At 42.4% G+C, this 27,659-nt stretch overlaps 1 protein-coding gene across 1 annotated transcript; it reads right to left on the minus strand.

The window, feature by feature from the left end:
* Positions 1–553: 553 nt before the first annotated feature.
* On the minus strand, positions 554–19,088 carry LOC121150537 (kinesin-like protein KIF13B; the record flags this gene model as incomplete). The annotated part of the gene is made up of 6 exons (XM_040971469.1): positions 19,045–19,088; positions 14,487–14,574; positions 12,175–12,309; positions 9,951–10,063; positions 8,463–8,574; positions 554–766 (listed from the first exon to the last, which is right to left on the minus strand). Coding segments are annotated over exons 1-6 (705 nt in total), but the record flags the coding sequence as incomplete, so codon positions are not given.
* Positions 19,089–27,659: the final 8,571 nt, after the last annotated feature.

A 27,659-nucleotide genomic window follows, 5' to 3' on the forward strand; every position in this document is an offset into this window, starting at 1 on the left:
TCCCCCTCGGTCTACTCACCCCGAAGGAAACGGCCCCCGGAACCAGCAGGCCCGGGGACAGCTCAGCACATGGCGGCTGTCCGGGATCCAGGCATGAGACGCCCCGTCCTGAGACCCACCAGCTGCCAGGAGGCTGCTGGAGGTTTAAATAACCCAGGCCCAAGGTCGCGCCCCTCCCAAATCCCATTCGCCGCCCCATGAGGGCGGCGGGTGGGTGCCGGGCCTGCCCAGTCCCGGAGGCCTCCCCCTCGGTCTACTCACCCCGAAGGAAACGGCCCCCGGAACCAGCAGGCCCGGGGACAGCTCAGCACATGGTGGCTGTCCGGGATCCAGGCATGAGACGCCCCGTCCTGAGACCCACCTGAATTTCAAATTTGACAATCTTCCGTTTCTTCCCACTTTAGATGTCTTGTGCTGTGGGAAACATACACCTTGTAAGCCAAGTTGCTCCCCCATCCAACCCCCCCACCCGGAGCCCAGGGAAGATGATCTGAGCTCTAAGGTGGCAAGGTTTTCGCAGATGCACAGGACCCTGCTTGGCTGTGCCTCTTACCTCCGCCTTCGTGAGCTGCTCTCGGAGTTTCTCCACTTCTTCCCGGAGATCCCGGATAATTCGTGCGTTGGGATCCTCATTCACCACAGCATGGTTCACGATGTGCTTGGCACGATCTGCGTACCGCAGGGTGGAGAGGGTTTCATCATAGTTATCAGCTGCCGGACTCACAGTCGCCACCATTGCTGTCTTGCTATTACCACCAAGACTGTCCTGCAGGAGGAGAAAAAACAATGAAGTTGAATTTTAAAGCAAGACATCATATGAGAAACCTGAAGTCAGAAATGGTGAGATCAATTCCCAACATCAAACACATACTTAACAACAACAACAACAACAAAAGGGGTCTAAAATGCAAGTTAAAATAAGGACTCAAATCCTATGATGTTTGCTCTCTAACCAGGCTCGTTCCTCAAAAACAGAAGAGCTTTGTTTTTTTAAAGTAAAGACAGGGAAGGAAAATACATCTATTTCAGCTTAACAAAAATTAATTCTAAGTCAATTTGTCCTTTTTTACAGCCAACACAAAACCTTCCGTGAGCAAAGTAGTCAAAACAAAATAAAAAAAGATGCCTTAAACGTCTCCAAAATCTTCCTTAGAGGGACTGAACAACCGTGATATGAGCTGACATGTGACAATGGAATCATTACCTACAACCTCCTCCATGTGCTGGGACATACCTGGGACTCTCTGGCAAGGCTAAATAATGACTACAAGCTATCAAGTACCAACTAGAATTTCCAAAACAAAAAATTATAGCTTACACAACAGACTCCATAGGTCAGACAAGACCATTCCACTGAAACCAAAAGGCACTGTGAAACAGCCTTCAGAACCATCTTCTAACAAAGAACTCCTTTCACTTGAGAACATTAAAACCACAAGATGTGAGTCAGAATCACAAAACTAGATCCGGGACATCAGGTCTACACCACTGTGACTGACCATACTAACAAGGCTGACTGGAACCCACTTGTGGCCGACGGCTCCATAGCTGGTACTCATCCCCAGTCTGGAAAGCGGACATGACTTTCTGAGCAGCATCTGATGAACAGCAGAGGCAATGGTGTGTCACGCGTGAGATCAGCAGAACAAGGCGGTCCTGCCTTGGGCACTTTCTCCTGCACTGCGGGGAACCAGCTGCCATGTGCACAGATAGCCCCAGGAACAGAGCCCAGGGAGTGAGTGTGGAAGCAGACCTATAAGGTATACCAGCAACCATGGAAATGAGCAGAACTCCCCATCCCACCATGTGGCTGAGATGACACATCACAGGAAAGACCTCAGCCAAAGCCACTTACTTAGGCCAATTGCTGCTTCCAACTGTTAAGTTTAGAGGGTAATTTTTTCTACAAAGCAACAGATAAACTACATACACTATTAAACCACGTGAAATAGAATTAACCAGAAGAGATTCAGTACCACCTTGAATAATCTCTAGACTAGACAGAATATTCCAAAAGGCTTTCTTTAGCTCATAAGAAAACTATTGTGGACAGCAATGAACTACAGAAAATTATTACTGCTGCAGAAAAAAATTTTCCAATTTCAATATATTCAAAATTTATAGCACTCTATGATTTATGCAATCTTTGCACATATACTTAGTTCTCAGCCATCTGTGAAGCTGATTATTAGCACCCCTATTTCACTGATGAGAAAACAGATTTATTCTGACAGAGGAGGTTAAACATCTTGCCTAAAAATCCAGAACTTAAAAGCTGTGAAAAATATTTTACGCAAGCAGGATTTGGCCCTCAAATCCAAAAGATTTCCCAACATGTACTTGGTAGCACACAGGAGCAAAATGCTTGAAGATTAGGCAGACTTGAGCCCTTGCCAAATTATTTCATCTCAGTATCAGAAACGAAGTAATTCCTGAAGTACTGACAACAAATCAACAAAATCAGACAAGATGTCTGCTTTCTTATGCAATACTGAACGTTTGTTTTGCCATAACAGTTACATGGTTGGGCAAAATGTACTTTAATGCACCAAAAGGCAGGAAATACAATTAACTTGGGATTTAAAATCAGTGACTGCTTGCTTCACTCTTAACTTAAACTCATCCCAAACTGGTGGTGCCCCAGTTCTGGTAACTTCCAAAAAATATCACACGGACCCTTAAGCATGTTAATGGGATTCAAATGTAATACACAGATGACAGCAATTCAGTCCCACACTGCAACTCAGCTCGCTGGCAGCATCATGCTGCCCTTTCAGAACTACTGTTAGCCCACATGACAGCAAACACTACTGGGCAAAGAGGATTTGCAACAATAGTCACCCAAGGAGAAGAGCACATAGTGGTTGTGCCTCAGTTTATGCAGAGAAAAAGAAACCTGGCAAACAACAAATGCTTGACATTCCTAAAGGCCTTATCTGGGAGCAACAATACGCTTATATGAAAGCGGCCTCCTGCCATTAGTGAAAAGAAAATAGCAACAAAAGAACTGGCACTCACTCAAGGAGAAAGTATAAAAAGATTCTTGTTGACTCTTTAATCGGGCAAATTAGACGAGCTTTGTTTCAAATGCAGCAACTGTAATATTAAGTGAACATAGGAAAAAAATTGTTTTCATTTTCTTCAACAAGGTTCTTGATTTTCATTCTTCAGTTATACGTTAGTCATTTAATAGCATGTTATTTAACTCCTTGGTGTTGTTAATTTCTTTTTTCTCCCGAATGTTGATTTTGTTTTGTGGCTCTTCATTGAAGGGGATGTATAGTAGCTGTGTAATGGAGACTGTCATATCTAGTAACATGTCATTTAACTTCATGGCATTGTAAATTTCTATTTTTCTTTCTATTGTTGATTTTGTATCATGACTTTTCATTTAAGGAGAAGTACAGTAGCTGTGAAATGGAGACTAACATCCAGATGTGAGGATGCAGTGTAGTATGCATTTCTGCTTCCAAAGATGGACTTACAATGAAACTATTTACTATATCTTGACAATAGGATTCTGGACTCTCTGCCATTGTCCATGCCCTCAATGATGGACATATAAGTGAGTATAAAGAACTATATGTTAGTAATGATATAGAGGAACTGGGGGGGTGGAGATTGGGGAGGTGATAAGGGAATATGGAACTGTATCATAAAATGATAATAATAAAATGTAAAAAAAAAGAAAAAAAAGAAATTTGTTTTCAGAAATCAGAATTTTCTTTAAAGTTGAAAGAACTCTTTCAAGTCATCCAATCAAATTATTTCATTTTACAGACAAGAACCTGACAGCCAGGAATGCTGGCAGACTGGCTGAGAGCACAGCTGAAATGACCCACTTACTCAGCTCATCATCAAGCTTACCAGGGGACACACGAGTGAAAACACACCTTAAGAACTAAAGTGGGGATAAATATAGTGCGGTGTGGGAAAACAAAGGACATTCTTTAAGGCTGGGATGGGGTGGGTGGGTGCTTCCAGAGAGTGATGTCTGAGACTCAAAATGTATAAGTACTTCTCAGGTAAAAGGAAGCAGGGAAAAGGCAGGAGGGATGGGAGAAAATGCCCCAAAGGGAGTAAGAATAGTTCGGAAGTGAAACAGCACTCATCACTTAGCTGCAATGCATAACTCCTCACTCTTACCAGGTTAACAGTGTTATTGTAGCAAGCAGTTAGTACTGTTGTCCTAACTGTAGAAGACAGACTGGGATGAGAAGCCTGCGACCAACTCTGGCTGCCAGATGACAGGTGGGGGCAGCTGTCATGTGGGAAGCAGCAGTAAGAATGAAAAAGGACAGTGCAGTTCAAAGACAATCTAAGCACTCTTTCATTCCAGGAAGTTGCATGGCATTCAGCAGCCCTCTTACAAAGGCTACAAGCATCATAGACAGCCATGTGGTCACAGCAGACAGCACACCTGCATCCTCCATGGGAGTCCCTGCCTCTGGCTGTTGACCCTAGCTTCCTGTGATGCAGACCTTGGGAAGGAGCAGAGGCGATGGCTCAAGGCGATGGCTCAAGTCACTGGCTTCTTGCCATCCACATGGGAGACTGGGATTGAACTTTCAGCTTGATGCTGAACCAGCCAAAGCCTTCGTGTAAGCCCTGGAATACATTTTCCAAAAAGCATCTCTATTTACGCTCTTGCTGCTAACATCAAACATGACACAAGGAGCATCAGAGAAGGCTTTAAGGAAAAGCCACAAACTTGGGCAAACATTTAATTTTTTAAATGAAAAGATGAGGAAGTTGAAAGCATAATTAATGTAAACAAAAGATGAAGTAAGCTTCTTTAAACAAAAAAGTTTCAGCAACTGAAACAGAGGCTCAGCAAGCTAGCCCTCCACCCTACCAGCATGCTACCAGCAGCCCATATGGGCACTTGATTGTGTCCCGGTTGCTCCACTTCCAATCCGGCTCTTTGCATATGGCCTGAGAAAGCAATGGAGGACAGCCCAAGTCCTTAGAACCCTGCACCCACGTGGGGAGCCAGGAAGATGCTATGGGCTCCCAACTTTGGATTAGCTCAGCTCTGTCTGTTGCGGTCATTTGTAAAATGAACCAGCAGATAGAAAGCCTATCTCTCCCTCTATAAGATCTGCCTTTCAAATAGAAATAAGTAAATCTTTTTAAAAAATAAATAAATCTTTTAAAAAATAAAAGTTTTGAGTTTACAACTATTCATCCAGCTCAAATATTTTATTTTTTTATTGTTACCACTATTTTCCATGATATGCTTTTGTAGGTATTTCTCTCTTTTCCCTCCCTACCCATTCTGCTCCCCACCATTTCCCCCCATATTACTACAATAACATAGTCCCTCAGCTACAGTCACAATTCCAACATTTTGCTATATAAGTGAATCATGACATTGTAGGTGTAGGCAATAGTAAAAAAAATCTAGTATCAAATTGTCAAGATATATTTAGCCATTTAATTGGGCATTAGAGAAACCCTTTTATTTGAGAGATGCATACTGCCCTGCTTCTTCATTTCCTGGTACTGTAACTTCCATAATATAGTTCATGTATGACAACGCGCACACACACACACACACACGTTCACCTGTACATCTATTCTGATTTTGCATGAAGGCTGCTTTATATCAGAGAACATACCTTATTTGAGCATTTTTTCAGATGTCTATTAGCCATTTGAATTTGCTCTTGGAAAACGCCTGTTCATTTCCTTCGCCCAGTTTTTCACATGGTTGTCTGTTTTGCTGTCATTGAGTTTCTGAAGCTCTTTTTAAATCCTGGATATTAGTGCCCTATCTGTTGTACAGTATCCAAAGATTTTCTCCCTTTCTCTTGGTTGCCTCTTAGCTCTGTTGCTCATATCCTTCACTGTACAGAAGCTCTTAGTTTGATGTAGTCCCATTTGTTTATTTTGGCTTTGATCACCTGTGCTTTTAGTGACTTTTTTAAAGAAGTCTTTACCTAAACCTCTATCTTCTAAAATGCTTCCTACGTATTCCTGTAACCATTTGATGGTTTCTGGGTGCAGATTTAGGTCCTTGATCTACTTAGAGTTGATTCTTATATAATGTGTTTCCCACTTCTCTACATGTAGATATCCAACTGTCCCAACAACAACAAATATCCTATGTTTTCTTGTTATTTTCTCTCAAGGATTGGAAAAGTGAACCTGCTGAAAGAAAGTGATCTTCCACAAGCAGAGAATGGGCCAGGAAAGAACAGCTGAGCAGTGAGGGAAGGCCTGGCTTCCAGTCCTGATCCAGTCTTGATTCTTTCATCAGTCCTGTCTCCTCCTGACCTGACACAAGGCAATGCCACTAACCTTCTGAGAAGGAAGCAAGGGGATGGAGGTGGCCCTGGCTGCTCCTGATGCGGGTTCCAGTGCCAGGGCCCTGTTATCCACATCCATCACATTAACAGCAGTTATTTCCTACTGTTTGAGGTACATCAAAGCAGCAATACCAAACAACAAGGACACCGAAAAGTCGTTCTGTCAAATTGAGCATATCAGAAGAGTTCCACGTTTCTGCAGAAGACGCAAGGAGTTCACCCAACTTTCTTCTCCAGAAAAGCAAGCGATGTTTCTAAGGTTCATCACAGACATATTGCTCGGCAGCAGAATGTTTTGCAACAACCTCTTACAATAGCATTTTAATTATCAAAATGTGTTTATCCTTTTGCTTCAAATGTCTAAGTTTATTGTATTTTGGTCAAAGCTTTTAATCTAGCACATTTTCCACTGTGGCAAATCTATCCAATTTTTAAATTTCATTTAGGCAGAATTCAGTGACACTGATGGAAAGAATGTTTTCACTTGACAAAGTTTATTCCAATGGTGAGGAGTTGGTTCAAAAAGTGGAGTTATTAGGAAATCTTTCAGAGGGTTCAGAAATCAGTACAAAATCCTGCTTCCCTTTGCAACGGCTGCCTCTAAACTTGCCATGAGCAGAGTCAGCAACTGCTACCCTGCTTGAGCTAGGGGGTCTGTATTTGGTTTATACTTCAACCCTTACCACCGAGACAAATAATCTACATGATTTTACTAGATTTATTTATTTGAAAGTCTGAGTTACACAGGGCAAAGGAGAGACAGGGAGAGGCATCTTCCATCCACGAGTCCACTCCCTAGATGGCCCCAACGGTTGAGAATAGACCATGCCAAAGCCAGGAGCTTCATCAAGGTCTCCTACATGGCTAGCAGGGGTCCAGGAATTTGAGCCATCCGCTGCTGCCTTCCCAGGGGGCTGAATCAGAAGTGGAGCAGCCAGGACATGAACCTGCACCCATATGGAATGCCAGTGCTACCAGCAGAGGATCGGCCTGTGACCACAGTGCCAGCTCCTGATAAATTGTCAATCAATGAGAAAATGATTGTTCACAAACTAAACAAAGCACATAAAATAATTTCCCCATTTTTTTCAAGTCCGACACTTGTTAATCCGTCACTAGAATCTATATCCCCTATTCTGCAGCCTGTCACCCACTCAGCATACCCCTCCTTCATAGATACAGGCACACGGAAGGCCACCACAGGTTTCTATTTCATCAGATTGATTGCAGGCCAGTACTATGCTGTCCCTGAGTGTATTTTCCTTCCTAGATTCTAAATCAGAGGGTAAGAAGCCCCTCACACTCATCTCCATTGCTCTCATTTATATTGAATCCGTATGTGTGCTCTGCTCTGAATCCTTTAACAAAAACCCTGAAGAAGCTGAGGCAGCTTGAACCACAGCTTGGCATGCCTGTGTCCCATCTCAGAGTGCCTGATTCAAGTTCCACTACTCTGCTTCCAATCTAGTTACCTGCTACTGCACCGGCGAGGCCTCAGATGCTGATCAGTCACTCACACAGGAGACCCAGATGGAGTCCTGGCTCCTGGCTGTGATCTATCCCTGCCCCACTGCTAGAGACACTCGGTAAGTGAACCAGGGCACGGAAGATATCTCTGTCTCTCTCTCAATTTCTCTCCCTCTCTTTCAAATAAATAAATAAATCTGATTGAAAAAGAAGCTGAAGCAAATTCAAAATGACTATAAGTTAAGGCAAACACAAAACAAGGTCCAAGATGTCTGGTCAGTCCAACAGAAGGAACCTAGGATGGAGCTATCCAGCAGTGTGCATCACACAGTGGGCACTCATTCCCACGGTTCACCCAGCTGTCACCATTAGCAGAGGGTCCTTCTATTTCCCCAAAGCTCCAAGATGAACCATGTGAAACAGCGGGGGCCCAACAGCCATACTTCATCCAGTTTCCAGGGGTGCTAGAATGCTGATTACTAGGAAGAAATTTATGTTTAATCCACTGAAGTTGCTGCAGGCCTACCTTAAATACATAAATCATTTTCTAAGGATCTCATAATTACACATTTGAACACTGACATCGGAAATAATATAGAACTAACAGTGCAATCTCCTTTTCTATAGATCGCAGTATGTCAGGATAAAAAAAGAAATGGAAAAGAAAAAGGGAAAAAAACTTACTTTAAGCAGCCATGTGAGGACGGAGTCACGATAAGGAACAAACTTATTCTTGTTCTTGCCAGCACTCTGATCTGCGAGGGCGGAGATAACCAGACCGAGGGTCGTGAGCGACCTGCGTGGTGCAACAAGCCGGAACAGTTATACCAAAGGGAACATGCCAAACGTCACATGCTCACAGAAAGTCTGAGCATCAGGAGGCTGTGTACCTGCACACAAGCAACTGTGTGGGCTGAACCACGCTGCGGTTCAGTTCAGAAAGGCACAAACTCTAAAGAGCTGCTGTCCCTCGAGTTTTCTGAAGCAACGAAAATGCTCAGCCTAACTGTGTATTTCATTTGAGTAAATAGAAATGTAAGCTATAAATCTTCAGGTAAAAAGATACAAATACCACATGTCTTCAAGAAAGGAAATACAAACACAATAACAAAAAAGGTCAGTGAGGGGCTGGCACCATGGCAGAGTAGCTTAAGCCTCCACCTGCTGTGCCAGTATCCCAAGTGGGTACCAGTCTGATTCCTGAATGCTCTACTTCTAACACAGCTCCCACTAATGTGTCTGGGAAAGCAGACAATGATAGCCCAAATTCTTTGGCTCCTCAACCCACTCGGGAGACCTGGAAAAGCTCTAGGCTCATGGCTTCAGATTCCCCTACCTCCGGCTATTGCTGCCATTTAGGAAGTGAACCAGCGAATGGTAGATTTTCTTTCTCTGTGTATACCTGCCTTTCAAATAAAAATGAGTCTTCTAAAAAAAAATCCATGAGGCAAGAAACAAAACAAAAACCTGTTTTAGCAATAGCACAACATCTGGATAGCAGTTACCCATTGCTGTGTTTCCAGCCATGAGCACAAAAAAGACCTGGCAGTTCAGCTCGAGAAAGACACTAAAACCTGATGAAGGAAACAGTGAACAGATGTTTATCTCATAAGGCCTAGCTTCTCGGACCTGGACAACGCAATAGCAATTCTGATACTCCCAGTATACATGCTGTTGGCTCAGATGGCAACACTCAGGTCAAGGTCAACAGTTAAGAATTGGAGATGCCAATTACCTTTGTTCTTTTATACAGCTTGGACCAGTGGTTTTCAAATGGGGGTGAGCACATGGATGCCCTTGCTAAAGCCTGGGTTGTCACAGCAGAGTGTGAGGGGAGAGGCAACGGGTGCTACTGCCATCTAGTGGACAGATGCCAGGGATGCTGCTAAACATTCCACAATGCACAAGATCCACTTCTCTTTGAGGACAAAGCACCCAGAATGTCAACAGGGCACTGCTGAGACACAACCTAAAAAGGGCTCAGGTGCATAAAAAATACCAGAAAGAAAAACCCAAACTATGAGGATGTACTTAAATCACTCCAGAATCTTGTTTGTTTATTTATTTATTTATTTATTTATTTATTTATTTATTTATTTTTGGTTCCCCTATCTGGCGATTCAGTCAACAAAGTGGTTAAAAAAAAAAAAAAAGCAGCTCTGGAAAACTCACTTGTTGATGTTGCTCCCTTCCTTCAGCCTGTCGCCGGCAGCTCCGGTTTTTGTTGCTCGTTCACTACCAGCCAAGTCCACCAAGCTCAGCTTGCCCACTTTCTCCCCAGATGTCTACCAAAAAGATTGGATAAACACTAGTCACATAGTGAAAGAACTCAGAACTCAGACTGCTTCAGCTGCGTGTGTGACTGCATCTCAAGGGCATCTTGTACTGGTAGGAAGCACTGTAACACTGCACTGTGGCTGGTCAATGCTCACGGCATGTACACAGCCCCACCAATCCCAGCAGAGCGAAGTGAATTACCTTATAGAAAACAGTGCCCCCAAAATGGGACACTCTGAAGACAGCTAATAAAACAGAGATATACACAAAACATGTATGATACACATTTGTATGACTTGAAACTACACTTAAAACCTCAAATATTTACAAATTATCCTGAGGCAAAATCCTTATAATTCTTACTAATACAGAAAAACATGAATCTTTCACACGACAAAAGAACTCCTCAAGACACATTGTACTATTCATAAATCCTTTTGTTTCACAATTACATGCATTACACTTATATCTTTTTCTAGCTACAAAATATTGTGTATACATATATATATACACACACTTGTATTTTCCTTTATCAAAAACAGTCCATTATCAACCCACAAACATATGTGTAACAAATTTTTACTCTTCAGCAATACAAGAAATAAAGGAAATGAATGCCAGTGGGACTGTTCTTAAAACTTCCCTTTAAAATACATGAGTATACATTTGCAGAAAATAACATTGCTAACAAAAGGGTACTCAATTTCACAAATCAAAAACACTTTTGGCTTAAAAAATAAAAAGGAAGCCTTCAATATGTTTTTTTTTTTCTTTTATGTTGAAAGGAAATAGGAAACAAAGCACTTCTGTTGTTGTTATTCTTGCTGTGATGCTGAACAAGAAAAAGGTTTTCAGCATATGTAACTCCTGCCAAACACGGCACTTTGCAGAGCAATTATTTCAACTTCTGGTATTTGAAACTAATACGTAATAAAATATGTAAAACCTCACATCAAAGAACAAAACAATAACAGATGAGTCAACAGAGACATTGTCAATATGGCACAATTATACAAATGAGTTCACTTATTTCTCACAAGATTTCAAATCAAAAACCCAAAACTTGGGGGCCTAGTGGCTGAAGTCCTCGCCTTGCACATGCCAGGATCCCTTATGGGCACCGGTTCTATTCTGGCAGCCCCGCTTCCAATCCAGCTCCCTGCTTGTGGCCTGGGAAAGCAGAAGAGGAAGGCCCAAGGCCTTGGAATCCTGCATCCACATGGGAGACCTCGAAAAGGCTCTTGCCTTTGGATTGGCACAGTTCCGGTGGTTGGGGCCAGCCGGGGAGTAAATCATCAGAGGACAAAAGATCTTTCTGTCTCTCCTCTCTGAATATCTTACTTTCCAATCAAAATAAATTAAAAAAAAAAAAAAAAAACCTTACTCAACAAACTCTAGTTATTTTATAGCACAACCTTCCAGTGCAAACGAATCCCTCCAACACTGGCCCTTCAGTAGAGGGTAACACTGCAAAGAGGTGTGCACTCAGTCAACTGGAACATTAACCTTAGCTCGTGCCCTTAGGCACCAATTGAAAGCTCAAACACCAGGGGTCTCCAGCCAGCCTCCCTCTGCTCCACCACCATTCAGCTAGAGGGTGGGGAACTAGACTCTGCCTCTGTCAGATGCCTCTGTGGCCAGGCTGCCCGTGTGACACAGGCTCTGCCAGTCAGCTCCTTCTGCCTGGAAAGCGGAAGTAAAGCCAAAGCCACTCCCCGCCTCCCTCGGCTTTTAGTCCCTTCGGTCCAGTGCAAACAAGGCACTGCCCGCTGGAGGCCCTAGCACCTTCTCTGTTTCCCAGGGAGCTGAGGCCACTGTGTGGACAAACGTAACGTCTTTATTTCTTCTGACCTTGGCAATAGGGTGGCACCTTGAACTCCTGGCTCTAGTGGGGTCCTCAGAGAGCTTGGAGGCTGTTCGCAGAGGTCCAGACATAGAGCTGTGATCATCCCACTGTCTGCAGCCGGGCCCTGCCTGCTCACGGAGAGGGACTTCTGTTTCTTGTTCAAGTCCTAACTGACACAAGTGCCTAGGACCCTGTTCACTCATCAAATATCTGAAGACAGACAAGCCCCGATGTACATTAGATACAGAAACAGAGGAAAGGCATGACACCTACCCCGGACTTAACGTCGTATAGAGTATGCGTGAGGGTGATTTTGAAGACTGCGTGGGACCGGCTGCTCTCCTCGTTCATGTTGGTGGCAGCAACTGTGCGAGACTTGTTACCCTCAGACATCAAAGACTCGATATCCTAGAAGGAGATAAGTCACAGACACTCGTCTCCACATCCAGGTGTAAGCATGGAAACTCTGCTACCCTACAGAATGCGGTACAAACTTCACTACTTAGTCAACAATGTTTGGAGTTTCCATTTGGCTTTTTCAATGAATACTAAAACCCACAGAGTACAACAGCTAACACAGTCTCTGAAAACTCAGAGACTATTTTCTGTAAGTACAGACCAAAGAGGCAAGCGTCAACTCAAAATTGGAAAAATTTAGAACAGGGATGCGCAATGTGCTGTAAGTAGGATGACCATTGTGCTGTAGATGGGTACAAAGTCTCTGAGACACCAGCATCCCCTATGGGCACCAATTCATGTTCCAGCTGCTCCACTTCCAAGGCAGCTCCCTGCTACTGACCTGGACAAAGCAGAAGATGGCCCAAGTGCCTGACACCTACAGGGAGACCCAGGTGAAGCTCCTGGCTGCCTGACCCGACGTTGGCTACTTCAGCCAGCAAGGAAAGGAACCAGTAAATGCAAGATCTCTTTCTCTCTCTTTTTCAAACTAAACAACTATATTAATTTTTTTTTAAAGTTCAGAAGTTACACTTTGAGTCACACAGATAGATACATATGACATGCTAACCCTCACCTAATTTGGAAATTGTTTAAAATTTCATTTAGGTCACAGACTCAATGCAAATGTGCCATTAAAACAAATCGTACTATGCACAATAACTTGTAACCTCTTCACTCAACATGTATCACCAACTTTGTGTTTATCTTACCAGACCTGCTTTGGGTGTGGATATTTGTATGTGTTTTGAGCACAGATCTTCCATGTATTGGTTCACTCCCCAAACACACACAACAGCTGGAGGTGCACTAAGCTAAAACAAGAATAGTATTTCAGGTCTCCCACATGGGTGACAGAGACCCAGGTGTTTGGGCAATCCCTGCTGCTTCCCAAGGTACGTGCTCACTATGGAATGTAGGAGTCCCAGCAGCACACCAACCACTATGCCAAGTGCCCACTCATTTTAAAAATGAGATCAAAAGACTAATTTTCTGTATATATTTATTACTTGCTACATCTGATAAAAGAAAAAAAGGGGGAAGAAGAGTGAGACAGAGGGAAAGACATGTAACAAAAATCATAGATTTTCATTTTCTAAAATGCTTTAAGTTCTATGATAGTCACTTTTGCACTTCACTACTGAGTTACGATATCATCTACCTCACAAGGATTTTAACAAGGAACAAGCAAGATAATATATAAAAGACAGCAAGTTTTCTCCTATTACCCAGTTCCTTCTTTCCAATGAAAAGTACCCCACCTTTGGCTGAGCTGAAAGACTACATTTCCCACATGCACTTGCAGTTCAGTCTTGCCACATGGTGCCCAAGATGTCAAATCCAGCATAGGCCATATGGAACTCTCCTTTAGGGACTAAATAGACATGCTATCCCATCGTCTCTACAAGACATCCTGAACCATGAGGATGGGGCATAAGGGTGTCTCTCACTGCAAAACTACAAAAGCAACCTGATAGCCACTCTGTCACCCAACCCCAGAACATCCACCCCCTAGGACTTCCATTAATGAGAAGTCTTGTGCAAATTACCATCCGTTCACTTGTTCAAGTGTATACTGAGCACGAATCACATGTCAGGGCTCCCCAGACACAAGAAACACTGGGACAAAACAGACCACATTCCATTCTTCAAAACCTTTCAGTATTCTATACGGTTTTAATGTTATCTGCAGCAGAACATAACCCCAACATGTCTACGTACATGAGAGCAAAAGCACTCTATTTTCCATATAAATATGAAAAAAATAGTATTTCTGGAAAATTCAAACATAATAAAAAGCCTTAAAGTAAAAAGCATGAACCAGTTAAAAAAAAAAGTTGCAAGTGGGCACCCAGATGGGTACAGAACATCACAAGGTAAATTCACAGTTATCTAGATTGATTCCAAGCCTATTTAGTCTGACAATCCTGATACTTGGTGGAAAAGCTTCCTCCTACTTAGCTTGCATTTGCTCACTGGTCTCCAGCTTGTTATCTCATTTTTAAGATTTTCATGAAAAGTGGTTTAAAAGTGATGCCAGTGTAAAATTGTTTTAAAATAACAAATGAAACAAATGAAAACACTGTAGTTTACTCAGTTTAAGTAGCTCCCATAAAGGACATGGTTACCTTGTAGCTTGTGACAGCCAGTTTAGAAAGTCCATCAACATAGGGTCCCAACACACTATGCTCTCTGACTTTCAATGTCTGACGGCTCCTGTAATGAAAAACAACCAATTTTAAAAACAATATCCTGTTTTTTTAAAAAAAGGACTCAACTACACCCCATAAAAACGTTATGTTGTATTCAAAAGAAACCCTGGAATCAATAAAACCAACTGAATTGATCCTAGAAGGATTTAAACCATATTTTAAAATCTTCACTGGGAAGAAAGCCTTCATAATGTGGCAAAATATCACATCCCTCAAAAGGGTACACTGTGGGATGTCTATTTACAACACAAAGAATGCAGAGTCATAGAAACATGAACAATCTACTTGTCATATCACAGAATGCGGTACAAAGAGCAGAAACGCAACAAATGTTAACTATGCAAGAAAGGAAAAATACAGACCAATCTCAATCATGAATAAAGACAGACATAAAACAACAAACTGAATCTAATAATGAGTTAAAACCAAACCAGGCTTACCACAGGGTTGTTAGGGTGTTTCAACATTGGGGAAAAAAAAGACTCTGACACTTCACTTTAAGAGGTGCAGAAGCAAGGATCCATATGATTATTTTGACAAATACATGAAAAACTCATGCAACAACATTAAAACTAAATGCTCAAGGCTTTTAAAAATAAATAAATTTCTTAGCAAACAAGTAGTCTATTGAGTAAATCACAGCTGCCAATACAAAACTCCACAGCACCCTTAAAACAAAAACATTCAGAACACTATGGAGATGTTAGTTCAAGGCCTCAAAATTAGCTACAAGTTCTCGAGATCTAGTGCACAGAATCCTGACCACAGTCAATAATATAATGTATATATCAAAATTGCTGAGAATAGGCTTGAAATGTTTACAACAAAAGCACACACCGGAACATTCACTTGATTTAATCATTCCCCAATGTAAGTCTGCACAGGTCAAATATACTGGGGCCTGGCACGTGGCCTCGTAGTTAAAGTTCTCGCTTTGCACACGCCCAGGATCCCAAGTGGGTGCTAGTAAATGTCCTGGCAGCTAGTAAGTGTTGTGGAAGCACAGCTCTGACTACTGCAACCACTTGAGAAATAAATCATCAGGAGGAAGATCTTCCTCTCTGTATATCTGACTTCCCATTAAAAATAAACCTTTTAAGAAAACATTGTACTCCATAAACAACTTATTTGCCAATTAAGAATAATTTTTTACACAATAGAATCTGATAGCAATGAGATTCTGCATTTATCCATATTTTCCACCATGAATGCGTATGCACTTTACAGTATAAAAAAAATCTTGATTTTAAGATTTTTAATTTTTATTGGAAAGTCAGATATACAGAGAGAGGGGAGACAGAGATCTCCCGTCTGTTCACTAACTCCCCAAGAGGCTGCAATGGCCGGAGCTGTGCCAATTCGAAGCCAGGAGCCTCCTCCAGGTCTCCCACACAGGTACAGGGTCCCAAGGCTTTGGGCCATCCTAGACTGCTTTCCCAGGCTACAAGCAGAGAGCATGAGGGAAGTGGGGTCACCAGGATTAGAACCGGTGCCCATATGGAATCCCAGTGCATGTGAGGCAAGGACTTTAGCCATTAGATTAATGCGCTGGGCCCTGGCTTTTTTTTTTAATTAATTAATTAATTAATTTAAAATAATGAGTTATAATGCTTAAAATTCTTAGGCAGTCCCTCGATAGCTGTGAAAATAAGACACCACTCCTCAGCTTGACATGCACGCTCCTTTCTAATCTGTTCTTATGCACTTGTCTCAACTTATCACCTTCCCAGAATTGATTTGCATACACCCATTCTTAAATACACCTGGACTCCATAAGGGCTTGAACAATGTTTTAGTAACTGGGGTGTCTGCAACTCCTAGCTGGGCAAATCAATAAATGAATAAACAAGGTTAACAAAATGAAAACAGATTCTAAATATGCTAGCTTACATGATTTGGAGAGAAAGTCTTGTAACAAAAAAAGGGGGAGGGGAGGAAGAAATGGTCAAGAATATGCAACATAAACAGCAAGTACAGAAACTGTAACCACACCTAACTGCCTTCACCCACTATAAGGAAAGCAAACTGGTATACGACGGATGAGATCATATGAATAGCTATAGAACAGTCTTTCACAGAAGGAACAAAGGTAGGGTGTGAGGAAATGATTCTCAAATCTAAGATGTTTACTGTCCTCCAGCACACTATCACAATCTTTTCTAATGATCTGTATCGTACAGAATGTAGGATCAAGCATAAAAACCATAACTATAGATGAAATACATACACTGAACAAGTGGCCGGTGTTGTGTTATAGCAAGTGAAATCACACCTGCAATGCCAGCATCCCATGCGGGCACCATGTTGTACCTGTCTGCTCCTCTTCAAATCCAGCCACCTGAGAATGGCCTGGGGAAAGCAGCAGAAGACTGCTCTGCTATCCATGTGGGAGACCTGTAAGAAGCTCCTGGCTTCAGCCTAGTCCCAGCCATTTGGAGACTAAACCACCAAATGGAAGCTCTGTCTCACCTCTCTCTGTAATCTTCACTTTCAAATTTAAAAAACCATATATTTTAAAAATGAAATGTGTATATATATACATATATATACATATACACACATATATACATATATATCAAACATTTGCCTTATCTCTCACCTCTCAACCGCAAAACATATTCTATTACTTCTTGTCTTTTATTTTCTCCCTTTTTCTGAAAGACAATGCACACTACATTATCTCCCAAATGAAACAATGTAACTATAACTCACAAGGCAGATGCCTTGTGAAATTTAATTCTAATAGATTTAGTACATGAATGGAAAAATGTTCTCTCAACCTACAGCTAAAACAAGACTACACTTGAGGTTTCAATCCATTTTTCTCCAACTTCCTCACTTTCCGGAAGGAGGAAACAACAACAGCTACCACTTACTGAGTGCTTCCTGTACATCAGTCAAAGTTCTAAGATCTCAGAAGCACCATCCCAAGCTGTCTCCACAGTAGTCCTCTGAGATCCTGTGTCCTAACAGAATTCACCTCCACACAAGTTAGGCCTGGGCAGGGTAAGGAATTTGCAAGACAGGTGACAAGACGTATAGACACAGAGTTAGATGAATCCAAAGCTCACACTGTGAATTACTAATCTATATACAAGACAAACAATGAATTACTAAAGGTTATGAATGGCTGTAGGTAGTAAATTTCAAGCAATCCCACACAGCACTGTGGAACTCAAAACTCAAGAATAAACAGGTACGCAGTCAGTTAAGAATTTCTGGAATGAGTAAGTCTGGGCTGGAGCTCAAAGACCTTCGGAGGTCAAAGTGCAAGAGAAGGCAGCACACTATCACAATCTTTTCTAATGATCTATATCGTACAGAATGTAGGATCAAGCATAAAAACCATAACTATAGATGAAATACATACACTGAACAAGTGGCCGGTGTTGTGTTATAGCAAGTGAAATCACACCTGCAATGCCAGCATCCCATGCGGGCACCATGTTGTACCTGTCAGCTCCTCTTCAAATCCAGCCACCTGAGAATGGCCTGGGGAAAGCAGCAGAAGACTGCTCTGCTATCCATGTGGGAGACCTGTAAGAAGCTCCTGGCTTCAGCCTAGTCCCAGCCATTTGGAGACTAAACCACCAAATGGAAGCTCTGTCTCACCTCTCTCTGTAATCTTCACTTTTAAATTTAAAAAACCATATATTTTAAAAATGAAATGTGTATATATATACATATATATATGTTGGGGGCACTGACCATTTCCTGCCCTGTGATTGGCCCTTTGCCCTGATTGGTGTGCCTTGGTTCTCTTTAAGTTGATTGGTCAAGTTTGACAGTTAAGCGGGGGGCTTGGCGGGGGAGGGGCTGGAGCGTAACGGATATAACGGTCATAACGGCAACGACAACGGTCACGACGGGACGGAGGAGCAGAATAAAAGCGCCTTGGAGACTCTCTCAAGTGTCGGGTGATTTCTTCCGCGGGACGGGAGGACCCCCGATATTTGGTGCCGTGACTCGGATAGAATATACCTGGTGCTGTGACTCGGATAGAAGATAACTGGCGCTGTGAATCGATAGAAGTCAGCTGGTGAACGCCAGGAAGGTAAGCTGAGCAGATCGCTCAGGGAGCCGCTTAGAGCGGGGAATTAGTTTACAACTGAGCTTTTTGCTCAGGAAGCCGCAGCAGCGGGGGGCCCATTTAAGCTGAGGTTTCAGGTTACCTCAGGGAGACGCTGATAGCAGCGGGGACGTGCACGTCAAGTTCGCGGATTAGCGACGAGCCAAGTTCGCAGGGTAGCGACGAGTCGAGTTAGTCAAGTTCGCGGGTAGCGACGAGTCAAGTTAGTCAAGTTCGCGGGTCGACGTCAGTAGTCAGTTGCGGGTCGCGACCATTAAAGCTGGGTTTGCCGCCATTCAGGATCGCGGTTTACCGCCATTCACGATCGTGGTTTACCGCCATTCACGATCGCGGTTTACCGCCATTCACGATCGTGGTTTACCGCCATTCACGATCGCGGTTTGCCGCCATTCACGATCGCAGTTTCGCATCCGTCGGTTTACCGCCATTCACGATCGTGGTTTACCGCCATTCACGATCGCAGTTTACCGCCATTCAGGATTGCGATCTAGCGCCCATTCAAGTTCGCGGTTAACGATCAATTTCGCCATTTGACAATCGGTCAAGTTTGCAGGTTAGCGACGATCAGAGATGTTAAAAATATGGCCAATTTAACTTTTTCAGCGCACATGCAGCCTTTATTGCAGAAACTGCTGACGGTACTGTTGTTTTTGCAAACTATGCAGAGGATCGCTCCATGGTTTCTGGAGGAGGGCCTTTTGATCCTGCCACAATGGGAGCACTTAGGCAGAGACTTAGCTAAGGCAGAACACCAGGAGCCCCTTCCTCCAGGAACAGTCAGGATCTGGACATTGATTAAGTCTTGCCTGACTGATGGCACTGATAAATTCAGAGGACGTATACAGGAAGGTGAGAAAGTCTTATGGAAACGCAAAAAAAAAAAAAAAAAAAAATCAGAATGGATGGTTTGAAGATCCTTAATGATTTCCAGCAGGTATTGGGGTATACTAATTGGATCCAACCATATTTTTGTATTATTAGACAATGCCAAAATTGTGTCCCGTTTTTATCCCAGCCTTACTTTGGGGTTAATCCCCGTGGTCTTATGCCTAATCATATATGGCAGATGGATGTTACCCATGTTCCCAGTTTTGGTCACCTTTCTTTTGTTCATGTCTCTATCAGTACCTGCTCTGGGGTTCTTTATGCCTCAGCTCATACAGAGGAAAAGGTTCAAGATGTTATATCTCACTGCCTTCAGGCTTTTGCAGCCTGGGGAGTCCCCCAGTGTTATAAGACTGATAATGGACCTGCCTATGCAGCCAAAGCATTTGATAAGTTTTGTTCTGAATTTGCAATTAAACACTCTACTGGCATCCCATATAATCCCACAGGCCAGGCTGTGGTAGAGCGTGCCCATGCAACTCTCAAAGCATTATTAATAAAACAAAAAGGGGGAGTAGGAGCCACCCTATATCCCAAAAGTCCTAAACATCAATTGGCTTTAGTTACTTATATTTTTAACTTTTTGATTCTGGATTTGGATGGCCATTCTGCTGCCGAACGCCACACTGTTGGCGCAGGCCCCTGCAAAGATTGGGTGATGTGGAAGGATGTTTTAACAAAACAATGGATGGGCCCGCATCCTGTCTTACGACGGACGCGAGGAGCGGTTTGTGTTTTTCCGCAGGATTCTGATGGACCGGTGTGGGTGCCAGAACGTTTGACGCGAGTGATAAGAAAGCCGGAGCAAGATGAACCTGTGGACGTGGTGGATGCTGACCAGCCTGATGTTCATTCAGATACCGAGAGGAGACAACCAGAATCTCCAGCTAAAACTGCACCATAAAAGGTGTGCAGCAAATATTGACTCGCTGTCTAGGGCCTTGGAAATGGCCCCCAGAATGGACTGCTGTCAAAGTACTGTGACTCCTAGAAGAGTAGCACCTGATCTTGCTGTGACCAATTTATTTCCTACCTGTTCAAATTGTGCCTTTGTGGGGTATAACTAAACATATGGTAACCCTGTTCAATCTGTTTCTGCTCAGTCTTGGAATGTCTGGGTACTTTGCACTAATAGGGGTGGGTGTTCAGATATATCAGCTTTTGCATTTATTGATAAGGTAGTGATAAGAAATTGTAATTATAGTAGTAATAGTTCTAGAATATGGGAAGAAAATGTTAAAGTTAATTGCAGTTGTTATGTTATCTATAATGCTATTTATGTATGTGTACAAGCTCCATTTATGTTTATTGTTTCCATGAGTGCTAATGTTACCCTTTTGAATTGCTCTGTAGTTAAGTGAGCCCTTAACCAGTGTTGGAATGGTTCTGGCACTGTGGTGCTGGTATGCATTCCACAACTTATTTCCATCATATGGGGATCTCTTGTGTGCTTAGTCTACCTGGAATGTGTGTCACTCCCTCTATTGTCACCAATGGTTCCCGAGCACTGAATTTGTCCAGAGAATTATCCGCTATGCTATCCCCTAGTGGAAGCTGGTCCATACGATTCGATAATTTGACATAGGAACTAAGATCCCAAATTATAGCCATAAATAGCATAAAAGTAGAGATTGCCACAGTAAAGCAATGGACAAATTGCATACTAAAGGATCTTTCCTTTGCACACCAATGGGCTGGTATAGTAGCCCTGGGCCTTATATCATTCTTTGGGGTCTGTGGATGCTTCATCCTTGAGCACAGCGTCAGCAGCAGTAACAGCAGCTGCTAGTGCAAGCTGTGCTTGCCCTTCACAGCAGATAATCCCTAAAAGTCTGGCTAGGCATGCTGGACCGGTAGCCAGAGACGGGTAAGTATCCGATATGGCTTCACCAACCTAAGACAGGTGCCACGTTCCTAGCCACGTGGTTAGCCCATGATGGGTAAGGGGAGCCTGAACTCGGAACACCTAAGACAGGCACGGTCCCTTGCTTAATAAAACAAGAAGGGGGAGCTGTTGGGGGCACTGACCATTTCCTGCCCTGTGATTGGCCCTTTGCCCTGATTGGTGTGCCTTGGTTCTCTTTAAGTTGATTGGTCAAGTTTGACAGTTAAGCGGGGGGCTTGGCGGGGGAGGGGCTGGAGCGTAACGGATATAACGGTCATAACGGACAACGGTCACGACGGGACGGAGGAGCAGAATAAAAGCGCCTTGGAGACTCTCTCAAGTGTCGGGTGATTTCTTCCGCGGGACGGGAGGACCCCCGATATTTGGTACCGTGACTCGGATAGAATATATATACATATACACACATATATATACATATATATCAAACATTTGCCTTATCTCTCACCTCTCAACCGCAAAACATATTCTATTACTTCTTGTCTTTTATTTTCTCCCTTTTTCTGAAAGACAATGCACACTACATTATCTCCCAAATGAAACAATGTAACTATAACTCACAAGGCAGATGCCTTGTGAAATTTAATTCTAATAGATTTAGTACATGAATGGAAAAATGTTCTCTCAACCTACAGCTAAAACAAGACTACACTTGAGGTTTCAATCCATTTTTCTCCAACTTCCTCACTTTCCGGAAGGAGGAAACAACAACAGCTACCACTTACTGAGTGCTTCCTGTACATCAGTCAAAGTTCTAAGATCTCAGAAGCACCATCCCAAGCTGTCTCCACAGTAGTCCTCTGAGATCCTGTGTCCTAACAGAATTCACCTCCACACAAGTTAGGCCTGGGCAGGGTAAGGAATTTGCAAGACAGGTGACAAGACGTATAGACACAGAGTTAGATGAATCCAAAGCTCACACTGTGAATTACTAATCTATATACAAGACAAACAATGAATTACTAAAGGTTATGAATGGCTGTAGGTAGTAAATTTCAAGCAATCCCACACAGCACTGTGGAACTCAAAACTCAAGAATAAACAGGTACGCAGTCAGTTAAGAATTTCTGGAATGAGTAAGTCTGGGCTGGAGCTCAAAGACCTTCGGAGGTCAAAGTGCAAGAGAAGGCGTTCAAGGCAGAGCAAGAAAATGCAGAGGCTGGGGAGTAAGCAAGATGTAAATTCCTGCCTATCACCTACCCACCTCTGACCTCCAATTCCATCCGACCTCTATGCACTCTCTCTCCACCCACTCTGAACTGATGGATCATTCACCAAACAGGTGATTTCTTCACATCTCTATGCTTCAGTATAAGCTTTTCCCCATGCCTGAGTAGTTCTCACCTCACATCTCAGCAGACAAACATTTACTCAGCACAAAATTCATCCAGCCCCATCTGTGGACTCTTCCCTTCTTGGAGCAAAGTCTTCATTCTTCCTCTGCTCTCCATTAGCCTCCTTACAAGCTGCAAGCACACTAACACTGCCTTACAATTACCTGTTTACAAAACTCTCATTCTGTCCACACTGTAAGTCCTTTCTCTATGATTTGTTTGGTGCCCGCGGCATATGCTAATACTCAACCAATTTGGTTACATAAACTTTAGGTAGAAACACTAAGCGCTGATTCAGTCACCCTGTGAAGGCCTGAATATCATTATCTATGTCCAAAAATAATAATCATGGACCACGAACACCAGTGGCCCTGGCAAGCTAAGGCTGCTTTCTCCTGATGGAGCAGCACCATGCTCACTGACTCCAAGATCACCTTCCCTGGATCATCTTCCTCATCCAAACAGAATTCAATGTCTCCTGCTGTCCAAGGCACTTGCTATAAGCCTCTGCTTATCTGGCTCCTCAAGCTCCCAGATGCTATTTTGACAACAGCAAGCCCCAGACAGTGGTCATTATCTCCGCCTCTCTCTCTAAATCCACACTTCTTTAAATTCTGAACTTGGAGAACTCTACACCTAAAGGGCTTCCTTGCCTGCCTTCTGCTTCTCTTTAACTCCAGCCATGGCAACACAAGTCCCAAGACTACCTCAGAAGCTTTCAACTACTTCTGAGCCACTTCTTTTTTAAAGACCTTGAATGAACTCATGGGCACCTTTTAGTTTCTGGAAGTCCTTAACCATCCTAAAGACCAGGCTTGCCATTTCTGATAATGCCTTTCCTTTATTTTAGTCTGTAAACAGCTGAATTCCACCTGAAATTTCTTCATTTAAAAAAATGGTTTAAACCTAACAAGTTATACTAAATGTCGACTTTCACCACCTACTTTCAGTGTGTAACTTTAAATGAATCTGAGAAAGGCAAAATGCCACAAAACTGAGGACACTTCAAAAAGTTCATGCAAAAATGGAATTGACAGGCAAGTTTATTTTTGTGCTAAAGCACATTTTTAAAATCCATGCATGCTAGAAGGTCTTCATAAAGTTTGATAAAATGGTTATTCTAAAAAACTATCCATGAATTTCGGAACTTTTTTGTTCCAAAATTATCTTTTCATTTCATTTGTCCATCAGCATCTTTTATTTATTTATCGGAAAATCAGAGAGACAGACAAAGAGATCTTCATCTTACATTTCATTCCTTGTATGCCCAAAATAGCAAATGTTCTTTTAGGTTTGTATTTCCCTGTTTCAAGGATTTAAGCTAGGATACCCAAGCATGCTAAATAATAATGTTCAACAGTCATAGCTCTGTAATGTATTTCAAAAGGCCCAATTCTGCCAGTGTCTTCTGAGAAGATCAGGGAAGCAATAGAATTCTAGTCCTAATTTTATTATTCTCATTAAAAAAGACGACTAATTTCATCACCTATAGTGATTTCCTGTAGAGGCAAATAACAGCCTATATCATCAACATGTTACTCAGCATACCTCACTATTTTCTCTTTCATGAAAAGCCATGTTTTCATGGAAATTCACATAATTTAACATTACCAGTCTGTCCATACGCAAAGATGCATGCATTGTAGCCATCAAAAGCATTCTGAAGGATATTTTCCCCAAGGCACTTGAAAACATCATCTTGACCTGAAGAAAAGATAATGTTGTAAGCCAAAAGTACTCATGAACACTTTTTTTTAATCTCAAAACTGTACCATCAGCTTATTTATCTGTAATCAAGATTTTGAAACTTGGTAAGTTTCCCAAAGACTTACACACTTCAAGTTACTTCTAATTAGAACATCGAGGAGACTCAGTAAAAAATTTCCTATAACATATACTTGAATGCATTAGCAATGAGCACAAGGAGCCAATGAGCAGATAAAAATATTTGTATATATATACTTGGGACCTACATATACCTTTTTATATTCCACTCAGGCAATGCTTATATTCAAACTAGAGTTTTAGAACAATCATATACATCAAGTCCCTCTTTCCTTTTCCTCAATGATAATTTCTAGTTACACAGTGTATATTACATACTGTTTAGGACAGGGAACACCATAGTACCATCCTGAAATCTTCCCTTAGCTTTTTTTTTTTTTAAGATTTAATTTTATTTGAAAGAATCACAGAGAGGAGACAGAGATCTTCCATCAGCTGGTTCACTCCCCCAGTGGCCACAATGGCCAGGACTGAAGCCAAGAGGTTCATCTGTGATCCCACTGTGGACAGCAACAGCTCAAGTTCTTGGGCCATCTTCTGAAGCTTTTCCAGGCACATTAGTACAGAGCAAGATCAGAAGTGGAGCAACTGGGATTCAAACTGGTGCCCACATGAGATGTAGGCATTGCAGGCAGTGGTTTAATCTCCAAGCCACAACACTGGCCCCCTCCTTCAGCTTTTAATCACAACCACCAATAACAGTTATTTGGCCATGGACAAAATAAGAGACATCATTACTTGTGACACCAAGTTTCAAACATGATACGGAAAGAGGAAATGCACCATGTTTTGGTGATGGCATTCAATATGTCTCAGTTCCTAATTAATTGATCATACTTGATATTTGGGTAACTCTCAAAGTCATTACTGGGCCAGAATAAACTTTCACAACAGCTATAGAACAAAAGCAAATACAATATGGTGTTTCAATTTTTTTAGCTTACTTATATAAAGTAAACAAATTTAATATTTAATATTACAAGCAATTGCTAAGGGGTAGGAGTTTCACTCAGCTATTGAGATCTGCCTGGGGCACCAGCATCAGTCTAATGAGTCGAGCCTCCTGCGAAGCAAGAGGTGATAGCTAATGTGTTTAAACCCATCATCCACATGTGACCTGAACTGAGTCCCCAGGCTCCTGGCTTCAGTCCAGCCAAGGTCCAGTTGCCAACATTTGGGTAGTCAACCAATGGGTGGGAGATCTCTCTTATCTGTTTTTCTCATGTTTTAATAGACAGATTCTTAGAGTAGGTCTTACAGAATAGCAGGTTAAACCACCATTTGGGACACTCATATCTCATAGCAAAGTACCAATTTGAATTCTAATTACTCTGATTTCAATCCAGCATCCCAGATTTTGTACTTGAGAGGGTAGCAAATGATGGCCCAATTACTTTGGCCCTGTCACCTAGGTAGGAGATCTGCATGGAGTTCCTGGTTCTTGGCTTTGACTAGTCCATCCCCAGCTGCTGCTCCATGTTTCAAATGAATTTTTTTTAAAAATCAAATAGACAAATAAATGAAACTGCTTACAAACAGATAATTTATGCAGTTAGGAATAAAGGAAATAAAATGTTGTCACTGTAGTCCTACACTTGTGGAGAGGAGGAGGCAGACAGTTATCATTTAGGAGAATAATTAAAATAACCATGTGGAGCAAACAGAACATTCAGAGAGAATACGGTATGTTCCTCTCCACGACAGAGAGAAAAGTGAAGTTCTGACAGGTACACTGATTTGCTGAAAGCCGCAGGGGTGGTGAGGAGCACAGCTTGGGTTCCAGCCTGGGCTTCGTCTTCTCCTGGCTGGCACTCCTCTTCCTCCCCTCCTCCTCTGCCTGTCCAGGTCCATCACAGGTATCTCAGTGAATCTACATCCCTGCTGTGTGCCAACACATGTGTGTATATGTGTTTGTGTGGGAGAGAGTGTGTGTGACAAAGAGCTGTCATTGTGCACCCTATTCATACCATTTTACCATCTCATGCCAAGAACAGCACACTGTTCAATGCAAAACCAACAGTAAACACTGGAGGAAGTTATTCATACATGTTTTCAAAGTTCTACACAATGCTACTACAATAGGATATGGCAAAGAATTTCCCAGAACTTTCTTGACACTATCAAGAGTTAACAGGATGTGCTCATTACCTGCATACTTTTCTCTGACGGATTCATCCATAGACCAGAAACAATGATCATAAGCAAACACCTGTTGAAGAGTAAATTAAGAGAATGCATTAGAAAAAAATCTTACGACTCTTCACGTCAAAGCAGTCTCAAAACATTAACAAAATTATTCAAGATAATGAAATACAGACACTTGCAATAACACAGGCAAATTAAAATGTTTACAGTATTACATTAACAACAATCAATGAGTAATACACATCTATATTTTACTTGGAAAACGATTTACAATGCTACACGGGAAAAAGGGTTACAAAACATTATTTGTGGGGCTAGTACTAGGGCATCCAAGTGGCCCCAATGGCCGGAGCTGAACTAATCAGAAAGCCAGGAGCCAGGAGCCTCTTCCAGCCCAAGGCCCTGGGCTGTCCTCGACTACTTTTCCAGGCCATAAGCAGGAGCTAGATGGGAAGCAGGGCCACAGGGATTAGAACTGGCACCTGTACAGGATCCTGGCACATGCAAGGCAAGGATCTTGGCTGCTAGGCTACTGCACCAGACCCACAAGTGATTTTTAAATAGTCATGCAATAGTTCCTCACATCTTTTCTGCCATCTCCAACCTCTGCTCAACACAAAATAAGGAAACAGGAAAAAACAAAACAAAAAACTACACCTTTTTGATGGCAAGGTGCAGTCTGACATACACAAAGAAGTAAAGGTCACACTCAATTACTTTTTTTCAGCATCAGAGTCTCAAACAGCCCTGTCTATATATGTTTTAGCAAAAATGATAGAGAATGAAGTCAGAATTCAACCATAGACCCTAAAACAAGAACAAAACCTCAGGAATGTGGCACAACTGAATACCCTGGAAACATCAAGTCAACTCAGAGAATTCACAAATAGAGTGCCCGTGCCTACTTTGGTGCTCCAGTACTCCTAGGGGACCAAAGACAGAGGGAG

The sequence above is a fragment of the Ochotona curzoniae genome, unplaced genomic scaffold (genome assembly GCF_017591425.1).
Source record: "Ochotona curzoniae isolate NIBS_2020 unplaced genomic scaffold, NIBS_Ocur_1.0 contig_219, whole genome shotgun sequence".
NCBI lineage: Eukaryota > Metazoa > Chordata > Mammalia > Lagomorpha > Ochotonidae > Ochotona > Ochotona curzoniae.